At 29.8% G+C, this 24,154-nt stretch overlaps 2 protein-coding genes across 3 annotated transcripts; both read right to left on the reverse strand.

Annotated features, from left to right (window-relative positions):
• Positions 1-5,191: 5,191 nt before the first annotated feature.
• On the reverse strand, positions 5,192-7,827 carry LOC125875985 (transcription factor HHO6-like). Its single transcript, XM_049557075.1, has 5 exons — positions 7,371-7,827; positions 6,698-6,942; positions 6,198-6,597; positions 5,820-5,896; positions 5,192-5,725 (listed from the first exon to the last, which is right to left on the reverse strand). The coding sequence occupies exons 1-5, from the start codon at positions 7,582-7,584 to the stop codon at positions 5,441-5,443; spliced, it is 1,221 nt and encodes a 406-aa protein (XP_049413032.1). The 5' UTR covers positions 7,585-7,827; the 3' UTR covers positions 5,192-5,440.
• Positions 7,828-20,435: 12,608 nt separating this feature from the next.
• On the reverse strand, positions 20,436-23,879 carry LOC125876018 (upstream activation factor subunit spp27-like). 2 transcript variants are annotated; one of them, XM_049557115.1, is made up of 6 exons: positions 23,430-23,879; positions 22,723-22,837; positions 22,450-22,624; positions 21,434-21,490; positions 21,089-21,264; positions 20,436-20,622 (listed from the first exon to the last, which is right to left on the reverse strand). In XM_049557115.1, the coding sequence occupies exons 1-6, from the start codon at positions 23,789-23,791 to the stop codon at positions 20,497-20,499; spliced, it is 1,011 nt and encodes a 336-aa protein (XP_049413072.1). In that variant the 5' UTR covers positions 23,792-23,879; the 3' UTR covers positions 20,436-20,496. The 2 variants fall into 2 exon arrangements, with proteins under 2 accessions (XP_049413072.1, XP_049413081.1); XM_049557124.1 differs by having other exon boundaries at positions 22,723-22,834; positions 23,430-23,878.
• Between the last annotated feature and the right edge of the window lie 275 nt (positions 23,880-24,154).

Consider the following 24,154-nt stretch of genomic DNA (forward strand, 5'->3'; position numbering starts at 1 on the left):
CAAAAATGAAGATTGTCCATTAGAAAAAAGATTGGCTATTTTAACACCAACGACAATTATAAGTTGACAAAATAACATATCCTCTCGACTTTCATAAAGATGTTAAAATGTTTGAATATATTAATCATTTTTTATATATAATGATTAATCAATGTCATAAAGTCACGTTGCCTAGCTAATGTTCTTTATTTATTGATTATTATTTTTTTTGTTAAATAAGCTATTTCACAATGAATAGATAGTGAAGTTGATGTAACATGCCAGTTTGTTTGCACCTAATTTCAAGCTAACATTTTATAATGTGAATTAAACAATAAAGTGATAAGGCTACATAAAAAAGATATTCTTAACAATTCTGAAAGTACGATAACGACTTGTTTGGTGGATAGAGGTCAAGAATGATGAAGAGGCACAAATAATAACAAAACCATTTTTTGCCCATTTCTTAATGGAAGAGTTGTTTATTCATTTATTTATTTTCTTGTCCCATATTTCTTATGGATTTGACCTCAACCTAGTTGGGTCACTCTTTCACGATTTGAAAATATGGGAAAACTTTTTTACGATTTTATAAAAAGTGTTTTACTCTTAAAATATGAATTAATAGAGTCTAAAATAAATATCAGACACTAAGAAATCAGATGAAAGAAGCAGAATTATAAAATGTTACTAATATTTAAGCAAATTGGCAAGTTGAAGAGCAATTTTGACATTAATTCATATCCAACAATGTTGTATAAGCAAGTTGAATTAAAATGATAGATTTTAAGTAAAGTGCCTATATAATTATTTAAAAGATTGTTTGGAATAATATGAGTTGAAATTAGATAATTGAGTAAGAGATCATGAGATAACTTGTCCAACTTAAATTAATTTTACAAATATTTTTTGTTGGCTATTATATTAAAAGAGTATCTATTCTAGAGAGGTAAGGAACACCTCCAATCACTATACTGAGAATTCACCGCTTCACGTGTATAAAAAATTTCACCATATTAAAAGATAAATAGAAGAACTAATGATCAAAAACAAATTTAAAATAAGATTTTTATACTAATTTCATATTTTAACTATCAATTATTCTCTTTACTTATCTAAACTATCACTTCGTTTATATTAAAAAAAATACTTCCATGTGTGTTTTAATAATTTTTTTAAAAAAAAACTAGTTAAAATATTAGATCAACGAAAAGATAAATAATTTTCAAGTATGTTTTTAACCATTGCATCATTACATGTTATCACAGGTCTATTTAAACTATTAAATACTCTATATTTAGTTATTTATTTTTGACTTGGCACATCTATTAAGAAAAATAATAATTGACATAATAAATACTCCTATATCATTTTATCTCTATTAATTGATAGAATTTCAAAATCAATTTATTCATTAACGAGATTCTATTTCTTTCGAAAACATTAACTCTCTAAATAAATTAAGGATATAATAGGTAAAAAAAATATATTATCATTTCTTGATTTATTAAAAATGACAAGTAAAAAGTCAAAATTGGACAAGTAAAAGAGTTCATAGGAAGTAATGATTACTCTCCCCATTTCAAAATAACTGATTGTTCAGACATTTTTTCATATTTCAAATTAATTCAATTGTTTAATCTTCAAAATCACTTTTATAATATTATTCTATTTTTAACTTTTCATTTGGATTTTCTATGTAATAAATTTAAGAAACTTTAATTGTTTTGAATTATTCTAAAGATTAATTTGATAATAATCAATAAGGGCGAATGGAAAACAATATCTAATTTATGTCTTCATCTTCTTTTCTTAAAGGGTGTGAAACTGAAACACCCTAACAATTCAATTATTTTGAAATTAATATTATGTAAATATTAAATGAAATGTATTCATTCTACGATCAATTTATAATCTTTGGAGAAATTAATGATCCAAAAATGTTCAGACACAATCACGTGTCGATAAAATTCATAAATGAGAATTTGTATTTTTCCTCCACTAAAAAAAATAGCTTACTTTAATGTACGAGGATTTATACATCTTCTTAATTGATTGTAAGAATTCATATAACGTTTTCTTGATATTTTTGAAGAAAAACAGTTACTATATATTCAAAACTACATAAAATATGATAGTAAATTACGCTTAAGTAAATCATAGTTACTAGAGTGTCGGTAATTTTATTAGAGGATTATATATTTTCACTCAGATCTTTTTCACTAAATAGTGGTAAAATAATTAAGAAATCTATGTGGGCACACTAACCATATCTTGTACATAAAGATTCTTTCTGTATTATTTTGCTGCTGAAACTGACCTTTTTTGTCACACTCTTTGGATATATATATATACACACATCTTAGTTTTCGAAATTCTTTTTATTTTTGAGAAATTTTTTATTTTTTATAATGCTGGCTTGAGATAAACTTTAATCGAAGAAACTTCATTGGAAAGTGACTGTTAGACCATCTCCAACCCACCTCTATTATATTTGAAGAGTAAATAGAGAATGGGCACTCCAACCCACCTCACTCTCTATTCTCTTCATACTTAGAGAGGTGAATAGTACTTCTCCAACTCTCTATTTCACTTTTTGATTGTTTTATTATTATTTCTATTACTTTCTAATTAACATATTGTTTTACATATAATGTCATTAATTAAATAACTAATATTCACAATTCTTTTTAAATGTAATATAGTATTTTAAAAAATATATTATTTAATATATACTACTTCCATCCCGAATTAATATTATTTTTTTTTCATTTTTGTCAATAATATAATTTGATTTTATTATTAATTTTCACTATAAAGAATACACAAAATTAAAATGATAAGATGCAAATTTAATTTGAAAATACAATACATAATATAATAATTTAAATACAAGATAACAATACAATACATAACATAATAATTTAAATACAAGATAAAATTCAATATATAACATAATAATTAATTCGCGATGAAACAAGAATCATGCTAAAAAGATTTGAACGTGCATTCGGAGTTTTGCAATCATTGCAGGACCGTCACGTTTTTTAAGAAAGGAAGTTCTACATGATATAATGACTACATGTATATACTGCACAACATGATAATTGAGGATGAACATGATCTTAATGCACCAATTCAAGATGTCGTAGAGGCTCCAACTCCAAAGACAAAAATGGTGGTATCTCCGATTTGAACAATTTTTATCTAGACATAAAAAAATTAAGGACAAAAATGCTCATTTTGAACTCCTCAATGCATTAATAGAGAATTTATGGGAGCAACATAATAATTTCGAAAATTGAGTGTTTATGTAATTGTATTTCACTTTTATTTGAATTTGTACATTAATTTGTATATTATATAATATTTTCTTGCAATTTATGTTACTTCAAAAAATTTGAATAAAATATAATTTTATATGAAATAAAAAATTTGATTTTTTTTTTATATCACATGAAAATTATATAAAATAATTATTAAAGGATTTATATTATGAAATAAGAAAATAAGAATGAAATAAAAATAATAATATAATATTAAGGAGAGAGAAAAAGATTTTTTTTTAGAGAGTAAAATAGAGAATTGGGTTGGAGTTGTTTGTCTGAAAAAATAGAAAACTCTATATTTGAAGAGTAAAATAGAGTGTAGGATTGGAAATTCCCTTAATTCGAAACGAAAGGAGTAATAAACATCTAGGATAAAAAAAAATATTTATGGTTTAGATTTATTTTTTCTCAAGTGAAATAAGTCAGAGAACTATTACCTCGGTTTAATAATAGTTGTTTACGATTAATTTGATACAGAGATTAAGAAACAGTAAATGAGAATGATAATTTTACCTAATCACCCTTATAAATATAAGCCATGTAAATATTGAAAAATGAATAATATTTAATAACAAAGGTAAAATAGACACAATATGGTAATTTATTCATTAATTTTATAAACTAAATAAGTATTGTTGGACATTCTAAAATAACATAGTGGACAAGTAAAGATATACGGAGGGAGTAATTCTCACCCTCCCCATTTTATTTTTTTCACACAACACATTAATTTCATGTGATTGCTCTGACACAGAGGAAGGAATATTTTTGAGCCAAGAAAAAATTGTTCTTTTTAGGACACCCCACAAGATTTTTTGTTGAACATTGAATAGAATCACAGATCCTTCAACTAAACTCCATCTATTAATTTGGACTATTCTTTCTTTGCCTCTATATGTATGTATATAGATTCTCCTCTTTTTTTTCTACACCAATTTGCTTCTTGTTTATCATCTTTCTCATTGTCCTTTTTCTCTTGATTCCTCTTTCTTTTTTAGTTGCATGATGAATTATTTTTTCAAAAAAAATGCTAGATTCCTTTTTGATGTCTACAAGTGTTTGTTTTACACCTGTCATGAAGGACTAAAAGTGGTCCATATAATAATTATTATTTTTTAAATAGAAAATAAGGGAACTACCTAATGCTTGTAATAAATGAGAAAACAGACAGCATATTTAATTTATGATATATTTATAATAGGTAGTATCTTACAGAGGATAAGACCAAATCTTGCCTTGTCTATTTTACTTCACAAGATATCTGATGATTCTTCAAGAACATGAACCTAGATATTTATTTAATAATATTATTAGTTAGATATAATTGGAAATATCCCTAACAGGTCATACCTGCTACACAAATTAATTTTTGATCCACATAAAACAGCCCCCTGAAATCATGATTGCCAAATGAATTTCAATATTTAAAATTAGACACTAAACTAATACAAGATGCTTCTGTTCTTTTTTTGATTCGTGAATTGAGTGACTGGTCTGATTTTCTCAAGTCACACCACACATATATATCTAGTGAAATCCCAGGAGCGAAGCGGGGTCTAGACACGGACTAAGACATAATTTCAAGATTTTGAATATAGACCAAGACCTTGTCTTGTGGAAGACAAAAGCTATTGTTTGGTGATTTTCGTCTTGCCTAATCTTAGAAGACATCTATGTTCCACTTTCTTAAAGGAAAAAAATAAATTCCACATATTTCTTTAGATCAAAGAAATCTATTCACAAAGATAATATAGTATATGTTAGAAGTCTTTGGAGAAGAATAAGTCAACTAAACCTGATATCATTAAAAGTTAAAACATCAAGAAATTGAAGTGCAATGATAAGAATTCTTAACAGAAACTTAAAACAAGTAGTAATAGTAGTTGATACCAGAGAGGCACCGCTCTTTCATTTCTCAAGTGTTGGGACTTAAATTCAAGTTCCTTATACTGAAACAACAAATAACTAGAACACGGTTCGAAATGCACAGACAAAAAAAAGAAAAGGAGATCTAATCCTGCAAAATTTCACATCTCTCTCAAGATATTTATATATAAGTATAATATAGGGTATCGATTTATGGTAATTAATTTCTCCAATGTATCTTTATCTGCAAAATTCATGGTGGAGATCTATACATCAATCTTTCCAGAGGTGAGAACATGGTTTTTCCAGCTGTGATTCTCGGATTTTACATCATCTTCTTCTTCCATGCTATCACCCACAGTCGTGGAAGTACCTCCGCAACTACCAGCCAAGTGTAGAGGACCCTGAGGGGAACCAGATTGTGAACTGCTCTGCTTTGAGGATTCCCCATATTGGCCTTGGGACATCCATAAATTTCCTAGAGCCACACCAGACTGATTTGCTGGTTGAGTCTGTGAATTTGGAACTCTTCGTGTATGAAGCCTGTATTTCTGAAATCATATAAACGTATTTATTAATATGGTCAATTCATAAACAAACAAAGACATAACGGTACTTCACAAAATAGTATGAGTTCAAACTCACCTGCAAATGACTCTTTACTTCATCATTGGTTAGGCCATCCACTTGCATAAGGTCTCTAATCTGCTTAGGAGTTGCAACTGCAAACAAGTCGGAATGATTATGAGAAAGAGTTGAAAACTAACAGAACAACTAATCTGGAAATGTTTAATTCAATGCTGTTTCAAGATTCTGGCAGCTATTCGCATATCATTTTATATATAGTTTCACTAGAGGACTATACTTTCAGTATAGAAAAGACGTTGATTTCCTAACTTCTGTAAATCATGCATTCATGAAAATGTACACAGGGCTCCAATAGTCCATGCAATAATCAAGAGTTAAATTCTCCTAATTCAGATTCTTGCAAACAAAGTCACATCAATAGAATAAAGTTCAAACCTTGTGAACCCCCAAGTTGTTGTAGTGCATCAACAAATCGCCTATGTAATTCTGGTGACCAGCATCTTCTTTGCTTTCTAGAAGACTGCTGCTGAGCCAGTGATCCAGCCCTTATATTTGATTGGCAACCAGCTACACTAGATAATCCACCTCTGCTACCATTGTGTTTCGAATTCAAACCACTAGTCACAGTATCCTCCCTCAGCTTCGTAATTCCAGGAGTATGAAGTGATAATCCTGGTAGTTCATCTTTATTGTCCTTCCTAACCGCTGTCACTGAGAAACCAGAATACCCCTTGAAAGGTACTGAAAATGCCTTTCCCACATTCATGGTTTTACAAGATTGGAATGGATCTTCAGTTACTGAACTATTTCCTTCTTCAGGAGATCGCTGAGTATCCTAACAAAGAGTTAAACGCACTGATCAGCAAATATGAACACGAAACAATCTGAGAAATTCAATGTCTATACTAAGAAAATCAAGTCAGTTAGGTTCTCACCACTTTCAATTCTGATTTAGATGGTTGTTTATTAATCACTTCATCAGTATTTTCGCAGTGAGATTCGCTGTTCCAGAGCTGAACAGAGCTCATCCAGCTCATCTTTTCTCTACTATCCTTATCTTTAATAATTTCAGCTTTAGTATCTTCATGGGAACTCTTCTTCAGTGGGATAAATTCTTCCAATACTGGTTCTGTTCTCGATTTTCTATATTGCATTGATTCTTCTCTTAGAGCTACAATCGCTGCAATAACAACCATCACCAAAGGGAAAATAATTAACACCCTCAATCCTTCCATTCACAATACTTCTCATAAACAAACAACAACATATACACAATTACAATCTTCAAACATCAACTTTCTTCCCCAAACTGCATGACAATTGACAAATGAAATAACAACAACAACAACATATCCAGCGTAATCTCACAAAGTGGGGTCTGAGAAGAGTAAAGTATACACACACCTCACCACTACCTAGACCCTCAGCTCAAAGAAAAAACAGTCGAACGCATCAATAACGGAAAACATGACAAATAAAACATTACCCACAAAAAATTACTCAAAATAATCAATACCCAAAAGCATCGGAAGTTGATTAACACAGTAAACATCGAACCCATCACTATAATTGATGAAAAAACTAAAGAAAAAAGAAATAGAAACTAACCATCTTTAACAAGAAGAACAGAAAGGGGAAGCTCGCGTTTGAATGCATCGATTTTCCTCATTTCATCTTCAAGTCTGGTGATATAATCATCAATCTGTGATAGTTTATCAGGAACATTACGGATCAAAGAAAGTTGTCGAAGAAAATCAGTAATAGATTTGGGAATAAAACTAGGTCTACAATCTAAGCTCAATTCTGCTGGGATCGAACCCATTTCTCCAGATCTTCCACTATCTCAGATTAGATCTTTACAACAAACAAAAAAATTGAATCTTATTGCTTCAGTTGCTCTCAGAATCGATAAAAATGGAACCCCAAGAAATTAAGGAGAGAAGATAATTAATTCTATATATATATATATATATATAAAGAGAGAAAAGAAAAGAAAAGAAGGGAAAGTGGAGGGGTACGGGGTATTAGGCGGGTGGGGGGTAAGAAGGAGAAGATTCTGTTAAACAACGCCGGGTTTTGACAGAAAAGAAAGAAAGGCGTATATAAATAACCTGAAAGGTATATTTCGTGTCGTCGCATATTTTATATCTTTAGATTCCCCAATTTCAATGGTCTAAATTGTCCCTCCAAATTTATCTTAATTATATAATAATATGAGTTATAATTAAATATTTTATTTAATAAAAATTATTTACCATAAGCAAACTAAATCTTTATTCCAAAGAGTGAAAATTATTTTTTCAATAATAGATCTTTTTTTAAAAAAATTAGAATTTTGAATTAAATTATTTAAATTTTTATAATTGTTAATAAGATTTTTGATAATAAAAATCAAGATGATATATTAAAATGAATGGATGAGATCTTGTTAATTTGATTCTTGAAGTTAAATTTTTTTTTCTCTTATAAAATATAGTATAGCCATAAAATATAACTACACATATAAGAAAGTTACTAGGTAAATATATAATATATTTTGGAAACTTCGACTCTTAGGATCTCAAACAAAAGCCTTAGTAATCTTTAGCTTTCTCTCCAAAATTTATTGGAGTAATGACCAATTCTATTGTGATAAAAGAAAATTTGTATATGTGTAAAATATTTCATCAACAATTCTATAATGATCAATTTAAAAGGATTTCTAAGGGTCAATAAACACACGTAAGGATGATTCAAGAATGTCGCACAACTTTAATGAGAAAAATAGATTTAAATTGATGTAATAAGTAAGCAAACCAACTATTAAAAAAAATATAATGGCTATATCATAATAGAAGAGACAAAGGAATTAATTGATATTGTAGTAAAGCCTCCTCACAACTTATTTTCTTTGCAAAAGTATTATCTATGTATGAAAAGAGAAGAAAAGAGAAATTTTTATATGAATATATATGTGTAAAATATATATATTCATTTTAATAGTGGAAAGTTTAATAAAGTTGAATGAGGCATGTACAAGATTGTTTTTTTAATTTTCAGTCATTCCAGAAAAACGTTACTGTGAGTCATGTTTTAGCTGTAAAACGTGCCTCAGAGTAAGGAATTATAAAACGTTACTGACAATAACGTTTTATGTTTGTTTACTCTGTCAGATTTTTGTCTTTTTGTTATTCAATTTTTTGAATAAAATATACCTAAAACATTACTGTGAACTACGTTTATACTAGTTTTGTAAAATTTTAAAAAAACGTATTATTTTAGTAAATTGATTTTTATAATAGCTTACTTTGGTCAAAAATTCATAATTCGGTATATACCATATCATGTCCACGCCTACTCCAACTAACAACCTTTTATTTTATCGCATATATATAATAACTATTCTATTTACCAAAAAAATAATAAACAGTGCAATTTGTTAGATGTAATTCTTTAAAGTTGTTTTTTTCTTGGGTTATAAGTGATAATTTCATATCTGGCAAGTTTTGCACACGTTAAAGTAAATAATACTTATACAAGTATGTCTACTTAAAATTATCCACAAAATGATTAAACTTTTGTTTGTTTGTTTGTTTTGGGGTGGGAGGGTGACTGGTGAGGGATTAACGACTGCAACTAAAAGATGAAATTTTGGGGACTAAGGTGGCGTTCGGCATGGATGAATATCTTTTTCATTGATTTAAAATTTATATTTAGCGAAATGAAGTTTTTAAAAATAAGGAAAATAATTTTCTGATATGAGTAGAAAAAACAAATTTTACAAATAACATTTCATATTGATTGACAACACACCTTATCTTCAATCCATTTTCATAGTCTCTATCACCCATAACTCTTCAATCACTTTTACCTTTCATAATATTTATTTAAATTATATATAAATATATATATATATATATATATATATTTTTATTTTTTTTTTTATTTTTTTTTTTACTTACGAATCAAATATAAATAAATAAATTTAAAAAAAAATACTTTTCTCCCTATCGAGATAAAAGAATTTTGTTTAAGGGGGTGACCCTCAAAAGGGAGAAGGTGGGGTTTAACGTTTAAGTGTAACGGCGTCTATTATGTGTTGACGTTTAGATCACTCCATGTTTTTATTCTTTATTTAATCATCCATTTTTCTTGGGAATATTAGTAGTACATATTTCTAGTTGGAGTACACATAAAGAATCTTATTCATATACCTATACTTTATAATATAATTACACTGACACTCCCATAAATAAATAACAAAACAAGTAACACTTAGATCATTTTAATTTTTTGAGGAGGATTAATATATTCTTATATTGCTATAACTTTGGAGAAGTGATAACAGCATTTTGATTAGAAGAAATTGCATATATTTTAAAATTGAGTTACACAAGTTGCTTAGTTGATTATTTATACTAAATATAAGAATTAACGATAGATAAATTTTATTCATCAATTAGTTTATTTAATTAGGTAAGGATTATTTTGCGATAAAATTAACGATACGGTTCATTGTAATAGATTTTTTTTATAAAAAAAAAGTGAGAGTAGAATAGTGTGCTGCCTGGGAATAGGAATCTTAGATTAATAATTATGGGGTGGGACAGATAATGTCCATACATTTTTCATTTCCCTAACCCTAGCTCGAATTAATTTGCACGTCTCATATTGAATGACATGTCCTTTTCTTTTTTGAAAAAAATTAACTTTTAATGACAAGTCTTTACACCAATTAGATTCCCATCTTATGAGTTATTAATACAAAACAAAGGAGAATCCCACACCACCTTCTTTCTTAAATTAATCTCATATTAGTCCTCAGAGGCGGAGCTAGGTGGGGTTTGTGGGTTCGAACGAACCCAATAACTTTTTCGTAGATCTTATATTTGTACTAGAAAATTATATATATATATATATATGTGAACCCCTAACAAATTGATTGACTGTTGTAAAGGAAGTTTAGAACCCCCAAAATCTTAATCATGGCTTCGCCTTTGTTAGTCCTTCCTGTTTTAGTGTATCCAGGATTTCAAGATGATGAGAACATTATTACAAAAAGGTTGATCTAAGATTTAAATTTGATCGGTTCAACATTTAGGTTCTTATTAGTGAAAATCGTAAAAATTTTAATATTATAGGTCCAAAATTAATTAAAATGTCAAAAATGTTACCAATAACCCTTTAGACGGGTGTTATCTAATTTTTGAACGAAAAATAAAACAAGATAAATATAATATTCAAATTTCTAACCTCACGTAGAGAGGTGCACTCAGTCATCATCGCATTATATGATACACCGAGTGTGGATTCACACATCTATATTTCAATATTTTTTAAAAATATAACACTACTATATATGATCTCGGGAAGAGAGCATGAGTTCATGTGAACCCGGTGACCCCTCCTTGGATACGCCTCAGCCTGTTTACTTTTACTTATTTATTACTACCGTCGTTTACTTTTATTTGTTACATTTTAACTTGACAGACCTATTAAGAAAATAATCATTGATATAGATATTTTACCAAACTATCTCCTATTAAATGAATTAACAAGGACAAAATAGGAAAAAAACAGAAAATAATATAGTGCAAAATAAAAAATCATCATAAAATTCAAAAGTTTTCTCATAGTTTAAATTGATGCATTTGAATTCTAAAAATCCACCTTTATCGTCCTTAACCTTAATTTGACATGAATTTGCGTATTGAAGACTCATTTCACTTGATGAAGAAATATTTTTCAAAAAGGAAAAAAGATATTTAATTTTGTGGATACTGAAATGAGGGGCAATAAAGTCATGAGATTAAATTAGTTGGTCAAGCAAATTAGGGAGCATTAGATTCCTTTGAAAGTTGCCACTATGCATTGCTACTATTTAATTATATTGTTTTTCCACACAAACAGCACAAGCCTAATGATGGAAAAAAACACACGTCAAAAGGTCACAACCTTCCCATCCACCAAACTTGTTAATTTTAGTCAATTCAAGATAAAAGAACTCAACAATTAAATAAAGACTTTATATTAAACTTGTGATTCCACATTTTCTTTTCCATATTAAGTACTATATAATATAATATAATTATTTAATATAAGTATCAAAATAGAGAAAAGGGGAACCTCAAAAGGGCAGATGCCAAGAAGAAAATGGCATCTGAATTCTACCTTTAGAATCCAAGAAATGGTATCTTATCTTAAGCGCCCTTCATTCTTCACAATTTTTCTACTAAAACTACTATTCTGTTTCTACTTGGAATTTTTTTAAAGGGTTTCGGTGTGCACGCATTTCGAGAGAGAATATTACTCCATCCGTCCTATATTGTCCACGTTATTAAAAAATTTACAAAGATAGATCATTTTTCCTTTACAATTTTACCTTGACTTTTTTAAAAAAAAATAAAAAATGGTTGAACTTTTAAAAAGAAAAAATTGTCTTTTTATTGTAAGGTGGAGCTAATTATCCAATTTATTCAATGACTCATTCTAAGAGGTCCTGTAGAAAGTAGGGTTTGTCTCTTAAAAATATCTCGACAATAAATTTGGAACAATTGATCAAAACCAATTCATTTTAGAGGTTAACCTTTTTTTCTTCTAAGGAAATTTTAAGTCTCAACTATCATCCAATTGTTCGATCAGTAAAAGACAAATACTCATCATTATCCTATTAAATAAGGAGTAAACATATCAAAGTTTTTGAGACGATTCAAATCGTAATCATGATCTATTATTTGATTGAGCACGACATGATCACCAAACTAATGTGTTGTACGGTATGATTTATAAGTTACAAATTTCGAATATTAAATAACTAGTGAAGGAAAATTATAGGAAATGGGGAAAGAGGATTGTTTTCTAGTGTCTTGTATTTGTATTGAACTCGATTAAATACATATTCACATAAGGAAGATCAAACACTCCTTTATAAAGATGTGTGACTTCATAATAATGACTTGAATGTAAAATTTCTAACTAAAGATGAAAAAGTTATTTATGACTTTATCACAATCCTGATACGGAAAAGAGGATTCACTTTACTTTAAATTAAAGTGAGAAGAAGGAATGAAAAAAGTGGAAAAGGGTTGGTATATCTAGTGTTTTGTTTGGTTGGATTAATTTGCTACACAAGATTCATCATGTAAAGGAAACGTCTTAATGCAACATTAATATTTTTGTAGAAAGAATAAGATGCCCTTATTCAATGGTGCAAACGAAGAGGACAACAACAACTAAGTCCTTATCATGTCAAAGCATCTTTCACGTGATGACAAGCTTATCATTCATTCCCATTTTTATCATTATCATCATCTATATATATTTATTACTATTATTTATTCATTATATTCATTATATGTGTATGTGACTCATCTCTATCTCATCCTCATTGTCTACATTCCTTCCTTTTATTTTATTAGTGTAATATAATATAAAATATTCTATTCTATATCCCTAGTATTTGTCTTCTCATGAGGGTCTTCTTGTCATTTGACATACTAACCAAGCCGCCGCCACCACCACGAGTGGTTGGGTGGCAATTATGGATTGTTTGTTGGTGATATTTTCGAGTCCTTCCAAGAATTCTTATTTCTCGTCTATTTATTGATTTGATTAATTTAAATTTATTAATTCGATTAATTTGAATTTATATATTAAAAGAGCTTTTATTTTCATGACTATCTCATCACGCTAGTAAATAAATGAATCATATTTATCGTCTCAATATTATATTTACTAATTTGATTAATTTAAATTTATTAATTCGATTAATTTGAATTTATATAATAAAAGAGCTTTTATTTTCATGACTATCTCATCACGCTAGTAAAGAAATGAATCTTGATAACTTAAGTCTACAAAGTGTATAAAAATAATACTGAATATGATGTATTAGTAATGCATGCATTAGTAATGCAAGTATTAGTAATGCTTGCATTATTTCTTATATATTGTTTAGTTTGATATATTGAAAATAGCAAGCCTTGTATAAAATTTATTAAAAAAATATTTGTTTACAAAAATACCCGACATTCTTTTATTCTGTGCACTTTCTTTTGCAACATGGTTCTTTAATAAAATTAACAATCACAATAAAATTCTTTGCTAAACGTCATTAACTCTTCTTTTTCCCCCAAAAATAAGATAAATAGTTTTTAGTACTACTTTAAAATGTTTTTGAGAAAAGTTGGCAAAGAGATTTATTTAAAATTCAAACTTATATTGTTATTTTTGTGCGTGCACCACATATTGACATTGAAAGGATCCAGAGAAGCACTTGAGTAATGATAAAGTTCTCTATGATATCTATAAATTACGAATTCGAGTCACAAAGCAATAACTTATTGTAATAATTTTACTCATCACACTCTAAGATTGGAAGTATGTCAAATGTATAGTAAAAATAAATTGAAACTCATAATTACACTCCAAAATAATTAATTAACGGTAATTCAAGTCATTTGAATACCTCATCGTTTAACCCTCACCTTGCCTCAAAGTCTATCACCAGCAAATTAGTTATTTGAAGTGCTCAATATTCATTTTTGATCAACTCGTTCCCTAGAAGCAATAATATTTATTATTATTATTATTATTTCTAGAAGCAGTTGCTCTATTGTATTGTGCCCCTTTATAACCCTTTTGTCAATTGTGTTTTGACTTTGAAATACACAGGGAGCAGCATCATTTTTTAATTTTTCAAAAATATTTTATTAAAAGAAAAAAGTTCTCTGCATCAAAAATCTTAACAAATGCAATAATCTATATGCTTTTTACTGCAATTTGCTAAGCTTACGTTTTGAGAATAGCATTAGTTTACCGTGGAAAAGTATTGAAAAATATTTTAATAAAGACTTAGTTTTGTCATTATGTATATGCTTGCATTAGTTATACATAGCATGAAAAAGTGTACCAAACAAGATATAACTAATACACAAAATTAGTGCATGCATTATTTTTGCTAATACACTCTACCAAATGACCTCTAAATCTACAATAATTAGCTTATGAAGTAAAAATTACCCAAAAATCATATAAAGGGATCAATACCTATCAAGAACTAATGTGGGTGACTGTACCCCATTGCACATCCAAGACAAGACATTTCAAGAGCGTGGATAGTATAATGTAGTGTAGGGACGACCCAACATTCAATAAATTAATTAAGAATTAAGATGAGTTTTAACTCTAATAACCTAATAAGAAATCAATATTACACTCTAACTCAACCTAAAAATTAGTTCATGGATGAGGATTACGAAAGTTTAATAGTTGGTTCAGAATTTAAAGTTTATAAGTTCCTACAACAATTTGAAATATATATATAATTCACATTCAAATATTTATACATTATATTCGTCCTGAGATTATATAAAAGACCAAAAAGTCCATAAAAATCGATATAAGATTCTATAGCACACGCCTCTTCGAAGTGTTGTTAAAAGAATTAATTTACTCTATGCTTTTTATTTATGGCCCCCCTTCTTATCTTCCTCTTAAATTTGACTTCATAATTGTTTCTCCCCTTTTTACTACCCAACTTTACAGGTTGCATAACATGTCCAATGATATAATTCTTGTAACTTTTTCCCTCTATCATCATTCTCATGAATTCATAGAAGAAGAAAAAATCTACTTTTTTTCCTCTATGGTTAGAGACCTAAAGCTAAATGTACCACTTTTAAGCAGCCGAAAATTATAACTTTGAGCAAAAGTATTATTATACCATCTAGCTAGTATTCCTTCTTTATTGACTTAATAAATTTATTAGTCAAGACTCGAGATTAATGTATTCATCATGTTGTCACAGTTCAGCAAAATTAACACGGATTGCTAGTTTTCGGAATATTTCAAACACCACAGTAAAAATATTTTTTAGCGATAATTAATACCCTCCCTCTGTATCTTTTTATATGTCATTCCTTTCTATAAATAGTTGGTCCATAATACTTGTCATTTCATAAAATTAATGCATAAATTATCATATTGTTCCTTTTTTACCCTCGTGAGTGATTAGCCTTGAAAATATACATTTGATCAACTTAGAAAAGCTAAGTAAACATGTTCATCGGTTAAATTAATTAATCAAAATAAATTAATTCATATTCATTGATTGAAAACTTGAGTTTTAAAAAAATTAAATAAGGGTAGAATAGTAAACTTACTTAGTTTCTTAATGCACGTGAAATCCAAAATGGTGACATATAAATAGGAACAGAGGGAGTATATACACATTAATAAAGAGCGTTAAAGTCTTTATCGACATGAGTTAATTGTTTTTGAATCTAATATCATTATAGGCTTCATCAATATTTACAAAAGAGTGATAACATATACTCTCTATGTCCCCAGTTACTTGTCCACTTTTGAATTTACACACATATTAAGAAAACAATTATTGACATAGTGAGTTACCATTTTACCCCTATTAATTATGAAGTTGATGAATTTAAAACTTAAAATTTTCAAGAAATTCTACATTTTTCAAAGTAATTAATTAAAGGTATAATAGGTAAAAAAAAAATTGTTCTTTCTTGATTTATCAAAATGGACAAGTAATTGGGGGCAACTAAAAAATGAAAAATGGACAAGTAATTATGGACATATAGAGTACTATTTTGGGATATCCATCAATATTTGTCCATGTTATGAAATCAATGGATAATTTTGCATTTAGTTCTTGATTTACCATTATCAGTAATTATAGTCATTCCCTTATTATATTTTCAAAACATTGTATTTATTATATTAAAAAAGTGATGTAGTAAAATTATTCTTATATTTATAATTTCTTAAAAAGTGTATAAACTCAATACTCCGTAGACAATTATTATTGGATAGAGAAAGTACTTAACAACAATTAAATTATTATCATTAATTAATTATCACAAAAATCAACGTGAGAGAACTTGCTGGAACATTGAACGGTGACCGTTCAAATTCAAGAATATCATGAGTAAAATAATAGAGTAAATAAATCGTTTAACAGAAATTAATTAGAATAGACTAAATAATATATATATAGTGAAAAAAAACATTTCACAAACTGTTGTCTATATTCCAAAAAAAACAAAAAAACTTAGTAGTAGTGACAGACAGCATTGCAATAATTGATGGGCTGTGAAAAAATTACAAAAAAAGTGTGGGGTCTCGAGAGAAGTCGAGATTCCATAGGAATCCAATAAAAACGTGGAATTGTCGGCTATTTCTTAGTCGCATCGTTTCGCCGCATATCTAACGGCGGTGTTCCACCATTAAATGCGACGGCCCCCCACCCATCTTCACAAATTCTCTCCTTTTGTCTTCACTCTCTACCAGACCAAATGACAAAAATATCCTTGTGCATCGAGAAATTACTTGATACGCGAGATAAGAGGAGATGAGAAAATAATAGCTTATGGGTTTAAAATGTGTCATGAAATTAGTTATTATTTCATTTTTTATAAGAAATAATTAATTTCATTATTTTATGTAAAATATCTAAATATACAAAAATAAGTAGAAATTGCACCTCAAGAAACTATAGATTAAGGGGTTGTTTAATTAGATAGGATGAATAAGAAAAGAATAGCATATGGTTAAGATGTTTCATAAAATTAGCTATTATCCTATTTCTTTTAGACGAAATAAGTAATTTCATTATATTTACATAAAAAATACCTGAATTAATTTTTATAAAAAAAAATGAGTAGAAATTACACCAAGAAGCTATACCAAGTACTAAAAATAGATAACAAAATAGATTTTTGTTTTTGAAAATTACACCTCCAAATACGAACTCTTGTTAAATCTAACAAACGATTTTTTTTAAAAAAAATTGATGGAGACCAAAGATGCCCCTTTTAATAAAGTTAATTAAATGACCAATATTGCTCGAGAGTATATTTAAGGAACATATTAAACCTATCCACAAACATAATGGACCGTTTTGTCATTTTCTCCTTTTGTTTACATCAAATACGTTTAGTAAGAGAAATAAATTTATTTATTTTAATAAAAATGATAATGTATGAAAACTTTTTTTTGTTTGAAAGACGTTTGTACTGGTTCAAACACAAATACTCCTAAAATTCTTCCCACAAAACGTCTATGGATTCATTTGAACTTTTTTATATATAACTATAGTAGATATTGAACTCTCAATAACTTTTTCGGACTAACTTTTTAATTTTTTGAACCTCATTAATGAAAATTCTTACACCGTATGTATCTACCGTTCAAGCATCCCAAAAGAAGGGATAAAATCAAAAAAGAAAACTATAGACTACAGTATGCTCCAATTTATCCTGGAAAAAGGAAGAGGGTTTCGATTCAATTTTGAATGATATATAAGATTACAAAAATATATTATTGAAGCGTAATCTCTCTAATTAACAAACCTCTTAAACTTTAGTTTATGAAATTAAAAAAAAATAGTGATGAATGTGAATATTCATAGGGACAAAATAAGTAAACCTAATGTGATGAAAAATGGAGTGTTCAACACTATTGTCCTTCAATTTAAGTCACGCCACTCATCATTTCTAATATACTTGCTATCTTCTTTTTTTCATCACCTATTTGGGCTTTTTCATTCATGCCACACCACACATGCACCTCTTACTAAATTTAGAATTGTAATTATTTTTTTTAAAAAAAACTCGATGCTTCTATGACAAAAGTAATTTGTAATTAATCTTTTGTTTTTCAATTAGTACTTAAATCAAAAAAATATATTCTTTCCTCTTTTTGCATCACATGCTTAATTGAATCATATTATTGCTGCATGCAAATCAGTAGTTTTCCAGCATCATGATTCCTTCTTGGTCAAATGCAAAATACTTTAAGCCAACACATTAAATTTTTTTTATTGATTGTGATATTTTTCCCATCTATCTTAGTTAGTTTGAAAGTTTTCGAAGATTTGAGCAAATTTTTAGAGTTAAATTGGAGTAGATAATCTTTTTTAGATTACAATGTAGCTATTCGGAGACTATAATTCCAAAAGCCCAAAGGCCAACAAGACCTAACGAGTTGTTTGGTTGAATTCAAGTTATAATGAAATTAGTTATGCTAAGATTATTTTTTATCAAATGTTTGGTTCGTTGTATTCAAATTATAAATTTTAAGAACAATTTATTTGTTTACAAAAATACTGAAAAGTGATGTATAAAAAGGGTTTAAAGGGATATTTTTGTCATTTACTTATTTTATCACAAGATAAGTTATCCCGAGTTTACTATACCACTTAAGTAATTATTAATCCTGAGATAAGTTCTCCCAGACTTGTCAACCAAACAACAAAAATTAAGTGGCACTATAATTTAATCCCAAAATTATTTGGTGTAATCCTTCACGCCAAGCGACCTGTAAGAGTATTGACTACATTCTTTCTCATGCTCGAGTTCTCAAAAGTACTTTAATTAAGGTACAATGAATTCAATCGTAAAAAAGCGTAGATTATTTATTTTTTTAAAAAAAGAAGAAGAAATAAGTGTATTTTGTGACTAATTAAACATCTTTTTGATTATATTCAATTTATATTTTGAAAAGAGTAAAAGGCCGCTATGGAAAAATACATGTGAATTCGAGGCAATTTGGTATCAATCGGGTAAGGTTAAGGGAAGAAAAATAATTAGTAAAGATAATAATATTTGTTAGTTTTAACACCCATTTCGGGAGATTTGAATGGTTTCAATTTATTTGTCTTCCTTTCTTTTGTAATTCGTGTTAAAAAGAATGTCTCTTAATGGAAGATATTTAGGCTAAATTGAATTCCTCAGATTAGCTTGACAGGAAAGATCATTATCAAACAGCTATACCTGAAGTTGATAGGAGATCAGCCAAATTACCATACAAATGACAGGAATAAAGCTAGTTTTATGCTGGCTGATAGGATCTCAAAATGGGGAATGGAAGTGGACACAAGATGCTCTTTATGCCTAACGTGTGATGAAACCAGAAATCATTTGGTAATAGAATGCTCCTATACCAGGAATCTATGGAACATGCTCGTACTGTGGTTCAGAAAAAAAGACCATCCTTGCTAGCATTTGAAATGGTTATCTCCAGTGGGTCATCAAGAATGCTAAAGGCAAAACTGCAGATGATCCAACTCTTCAACATGATGTACTACGCCGTACGGACAGAAAGGATCATAAGAAAAGCAGGGAATGGAGGTACTTAGCAAAAAATGATGGGATAAAATTATTGTATCTTGTTTGGTAGCCATGTTTGGGATAAGTTATCCCACCATTTATATCATAGTGATGGGATAAGTTATCCCATATACATGGCGGGGTAAGTTATCCCAGGATAACTAATCTTGGGATAACTTGTTCCCAACCAAACGAAACTAGTCTAGTCCTACATAAGCTTACGTACTAGTTGGTAGAGATTGAGACTTACCTTGTAGAAATCTAGCAGTGATTGCTAAGATATGGCTTTGTAATGTTTTCACTTGGTGATTTATAGAATACAGTCAGTTACCAAAAAAAAAGGATATAACAATTTTGTTTTTTCATTGTTCCAATTTTATCAGAGTCCGGGGAGGGACAACTATTTTGTTTTCTTCAAATTTTTTTCTTTTTTTGCGTTGGCAGAAGGGGATGCTTCATACCAAGTAGTATTTTGCTAACATTCAAGATCATATATTCCTATACTATGGCTGAATAAGTATACCTAAAAGCCATAGAAACTAAGACAGAAGCAGCAACCACTAACAGGGCCAGATAGAAGATAAATTACCCTCATTGCCAATTGCAAGCAAGCCACAATATCAGTCTTCTTTTTTGATAAAATGAGCAGTCAATAGCTTTGTAACTGTGAAGCCATGGAAGGAATCAACTTGAAATAGTTCTTTTAACCTTTCATCGCAGATGATTGTCTTCTTATCAGATGGATCCTGGAAAGAAACAAGCACACCGTCAAATCCTGAGATTGGTGATTTAACATGCCTAGCAAGCAACCAATAGATAATTGCTAAGGGATGCCATTTTCTACAGTAAATTCCTTTCCAATAACGATCAATACCCTTTTAATTCATGACATATGTCCAAGAAATATTCATGCCTCGTAGAGAAGTTATCAGATGGAGCTCTTTATTTTTGAAGGAAGATGATACTAATTATACACAAACACATACATATACCATATAGCAGTACTGCTCTCAAATAATTAAAGATATAGGAGGTTTAAAATATTCTTTCCCGGAAAAGGAAGGAACTAAAAAGAAAAGAGGTAAGATAAGTTGGAAAATTAAACATGAATGCCAACTTTTTTATAAAAAAGGAATATGCTAACTGAATGAGTATTAAAACCAAAACAAGAACTAAAGATAGTAAAGGATGTCAACAGAAAATGGAACAAACCTGCAGCTTATTTTCTTTTATATATTGCCATATTCGCTTAATAACATCAGCTCGCGGCAATGCATTTTCACCAATACCTAAGAATTTCACAAGAGCATCTGATAATTGAACTGGAGCAAGAAAACCAGATCCTCCACCTTTCTGCCTTTTCTCTTTCTGCTTTGGCTCATCTAAAGCTGGTTAATTGAGAGTTGTAGATTTGACTTAGCAAAATGATGGATATGTCATTAGTTGGAGAAAAGCTGAAGCAAAGGCTTCACCATACTGCAAGCAACCTATAAAGAGCGGAAAGCATTTCGAAATCGAAGCTTATTACTTTCTGCACTTCAAGCAATTTATTCTCACCTTCTACTCTGCCTTTTTTCGGTAGCCTTCTCTTCACAGAAGTTTTGACTTGAGTGCCTGCATAAGTCAAACAAAAGTATCCTAAATACACACAAGATTTCACAAGCACTTCCACTAAGTTGAGTTCTGAGTCTTATAGTTATGATAGGTGAAGTGCCACAAACAACTCTGAAGTCACTACCAAGCAGAGATTTTAATCTAGACAGGCTGATATGCACAACAACAACAACATACCCAGTGTAGTCCCACAAAGTGGATCTGGGGAGGGTAGAGTGTACACAGACGATACCTCTACCTCAGAGTTAGAGAGGTTGTTTTGGATAGACCCTCGGCACAAGACGAAAACAGTCCATAAAAGAAAAGTAATAGAAGTACAAGAAGCAACAGACAGCAGATAGTAGCATAACAATACTACAAAATAATACAATAATCAAACTACACGAAACAGTAGATAGTAATAGAAATGGAAGAACAAGAAACTACAAGAGTAATATTACGACTACTAGTATGTACAGCAGTACTATACCTACTAGTATGGATGTGATCCTAAGTCCTACCAACTACCCCCTTCTACCCTAATCTGTATCCTACACACCTTACTATATAAGACCATTTCCTCGGGAAGCTGCACTTGCCCCATGTCATGTCTATTCACGTCTCCCAATATTTCTTAAGTATACTGCTAGTGCTACCTCTCTTGAATCCATCCATAGCCAACCTCCACACTGGGGCATCCGTGTATCTCCTCTTCACATGCTGCTATGTGTACTGCTGAAACCCCTTAATTTAACCCCGTAATGGTGTGATGCCAAATAATTATACAATAAATCAGGAAAGTAAGAAACTATTGATTCAAGAACCAAAAAACAACTGACCATAGGCACAGTGCTCTTCTGCAATCATATAGGTACCTAACAGCAATATTCCGAACAACTATAGCAATACCATGACGATGCAAAATGGTTCATATTACAAAAAATTCCACAATGAAATCGTCAAAAGGAAAGTAAAAATACCATTTTCCTCATTTAAGGGCCAAATGTGCTTGGATAGCACCTTGTTCATCTGGAACATGTCTATACTTTTGACCTGAAAAATTCCACTCAAAACTTCATCACATAAAATTTTCCGCTTGTTCTCTGGGTTTTGTAAATTCTTTTCCCGGATATAGGCCCAAATCTTCTTGACGACCTACTAACAAAAAGACATCACCAAAAAGCATCCTGGAAATTAGATCGAAGACAGAGTAAGGATCATAACAAAGACATGTCATAGAAGTAATGCATCACCTCTGGTCTGCCAAGTTCTGGCTCGCCAACCAATTTCTGAAGCTGTGGAGAAAGTGCACATGGTTTGTTAAATCCCCCTTTTTTCTTTGCTTCTCCATTCATTTTCTCAGACCTACTTAATAATATTTGAAAACAATTCAACATGAACAACATCAGAAAAAGCACTATTACAAGTGGATGATCAAAATTACGCCACATAAGCTCTCTCGCTGCTCATATTGTAGCTTTGCTCTATCACATGTAATTGCTGATACTTGTGAGAATTATCAGTAAACAATAGCACTTAGATTATGTATTAGCATACAAATTCTTGCCTTCAATTACTTTTTTCTTGCACTTCTATCTACAGAATGTCTGCCAGCAACATGACTAGATAGCACTGAACAATTTATTGACACAAAATCAAAAATTGAATCAATGCAATCAGATGGATTACTGATCAATCAATCAACTACGCTACAATCCCAAACTAGTTGGGTTCGGTTATATGATTATATTGTATTGATCATCTATATAATACCCTTATACCCATTTTATTCCATTAAGGAGATAATTTATCTTCCAAGGTAAATTAGGGGTTTGCAAAACTAGAGATTCTTTCACTTTAGTACTTTCCTGGCAATGCCGAACCTAAGTGTAACAACATCAATTAAGTATTAATCTCAAACTTTAATACTTTGGGATTAAAGTTTATCAAGAAATCATACCGCGCTTTCTTCTTTGACCTTGTGGCACTCTTATCCTCACCCAACTCTTCTTCTTGGGAGCAAGAATCGCCATTTTCATCTTCCTTCACTTGTTCTTCCTCTTGTTCTTCTTGGGAGCAAGAATCATCATTTTCACCTTCCTTCCCATTCTCTGCTTCGTGTACGTCGTTCTTTGGAGTTTCTTCAACCTGAATTCGAAGGAAAAGGTCGATTTGATCCCTGATAAATGCTTTCCTGTCAAGTAAATCGACCCCAAGTTCCTCCTCAAGCCTCCGACGAACGGTGCCGGCGGTGGCAATTTCAAGGTCGGAAACTCGGAGTATTTCCCGGAGCCGGTCAACCAACACGGAATCCGACACCATTCTTTGGTAAAATGGAAAAAGAACAAAGTAAAGTAAACCTAACTTCGTAAGAGAAACAGAGTAAAGAAAAGGATAAAAAACCTCTTACCAACTGTCTAACAAGGAAAATATAAGTACTCTGTTAATTCTTTTCTCTTTTATTCTTTAAATTTAAAAAAACTAATTAATTTACCAATTGGCGACCTCACAATTTTTATTTCCGAAATGGAAAAGTTGAGAATCTATATACCCACAAAGATTGAGAACTCAATTGGTAAAATATATGTAATTATGGAAGGTTGAGTTTTTTTTATTATTTTATTGAGGGTAAATTTATAGCGTTCTAACTCATAAAATATAATTTTAAAATTTATGAATATTCAA

The sequence above is a fragment of the Solanum stenotomum genome, chromosome 1, assembly GCF_019186545.1.
Source record: "Solanum stenotomum isolate F172 chromosome 1, ASM1918654v1, whole genome shotgun sequence".
NCBI lineage: Eukaryota > Viridiplantae > Streptophyta > Magnoliopsida > Solanales > Solanaceae > Solanum > Solanum stenotomum.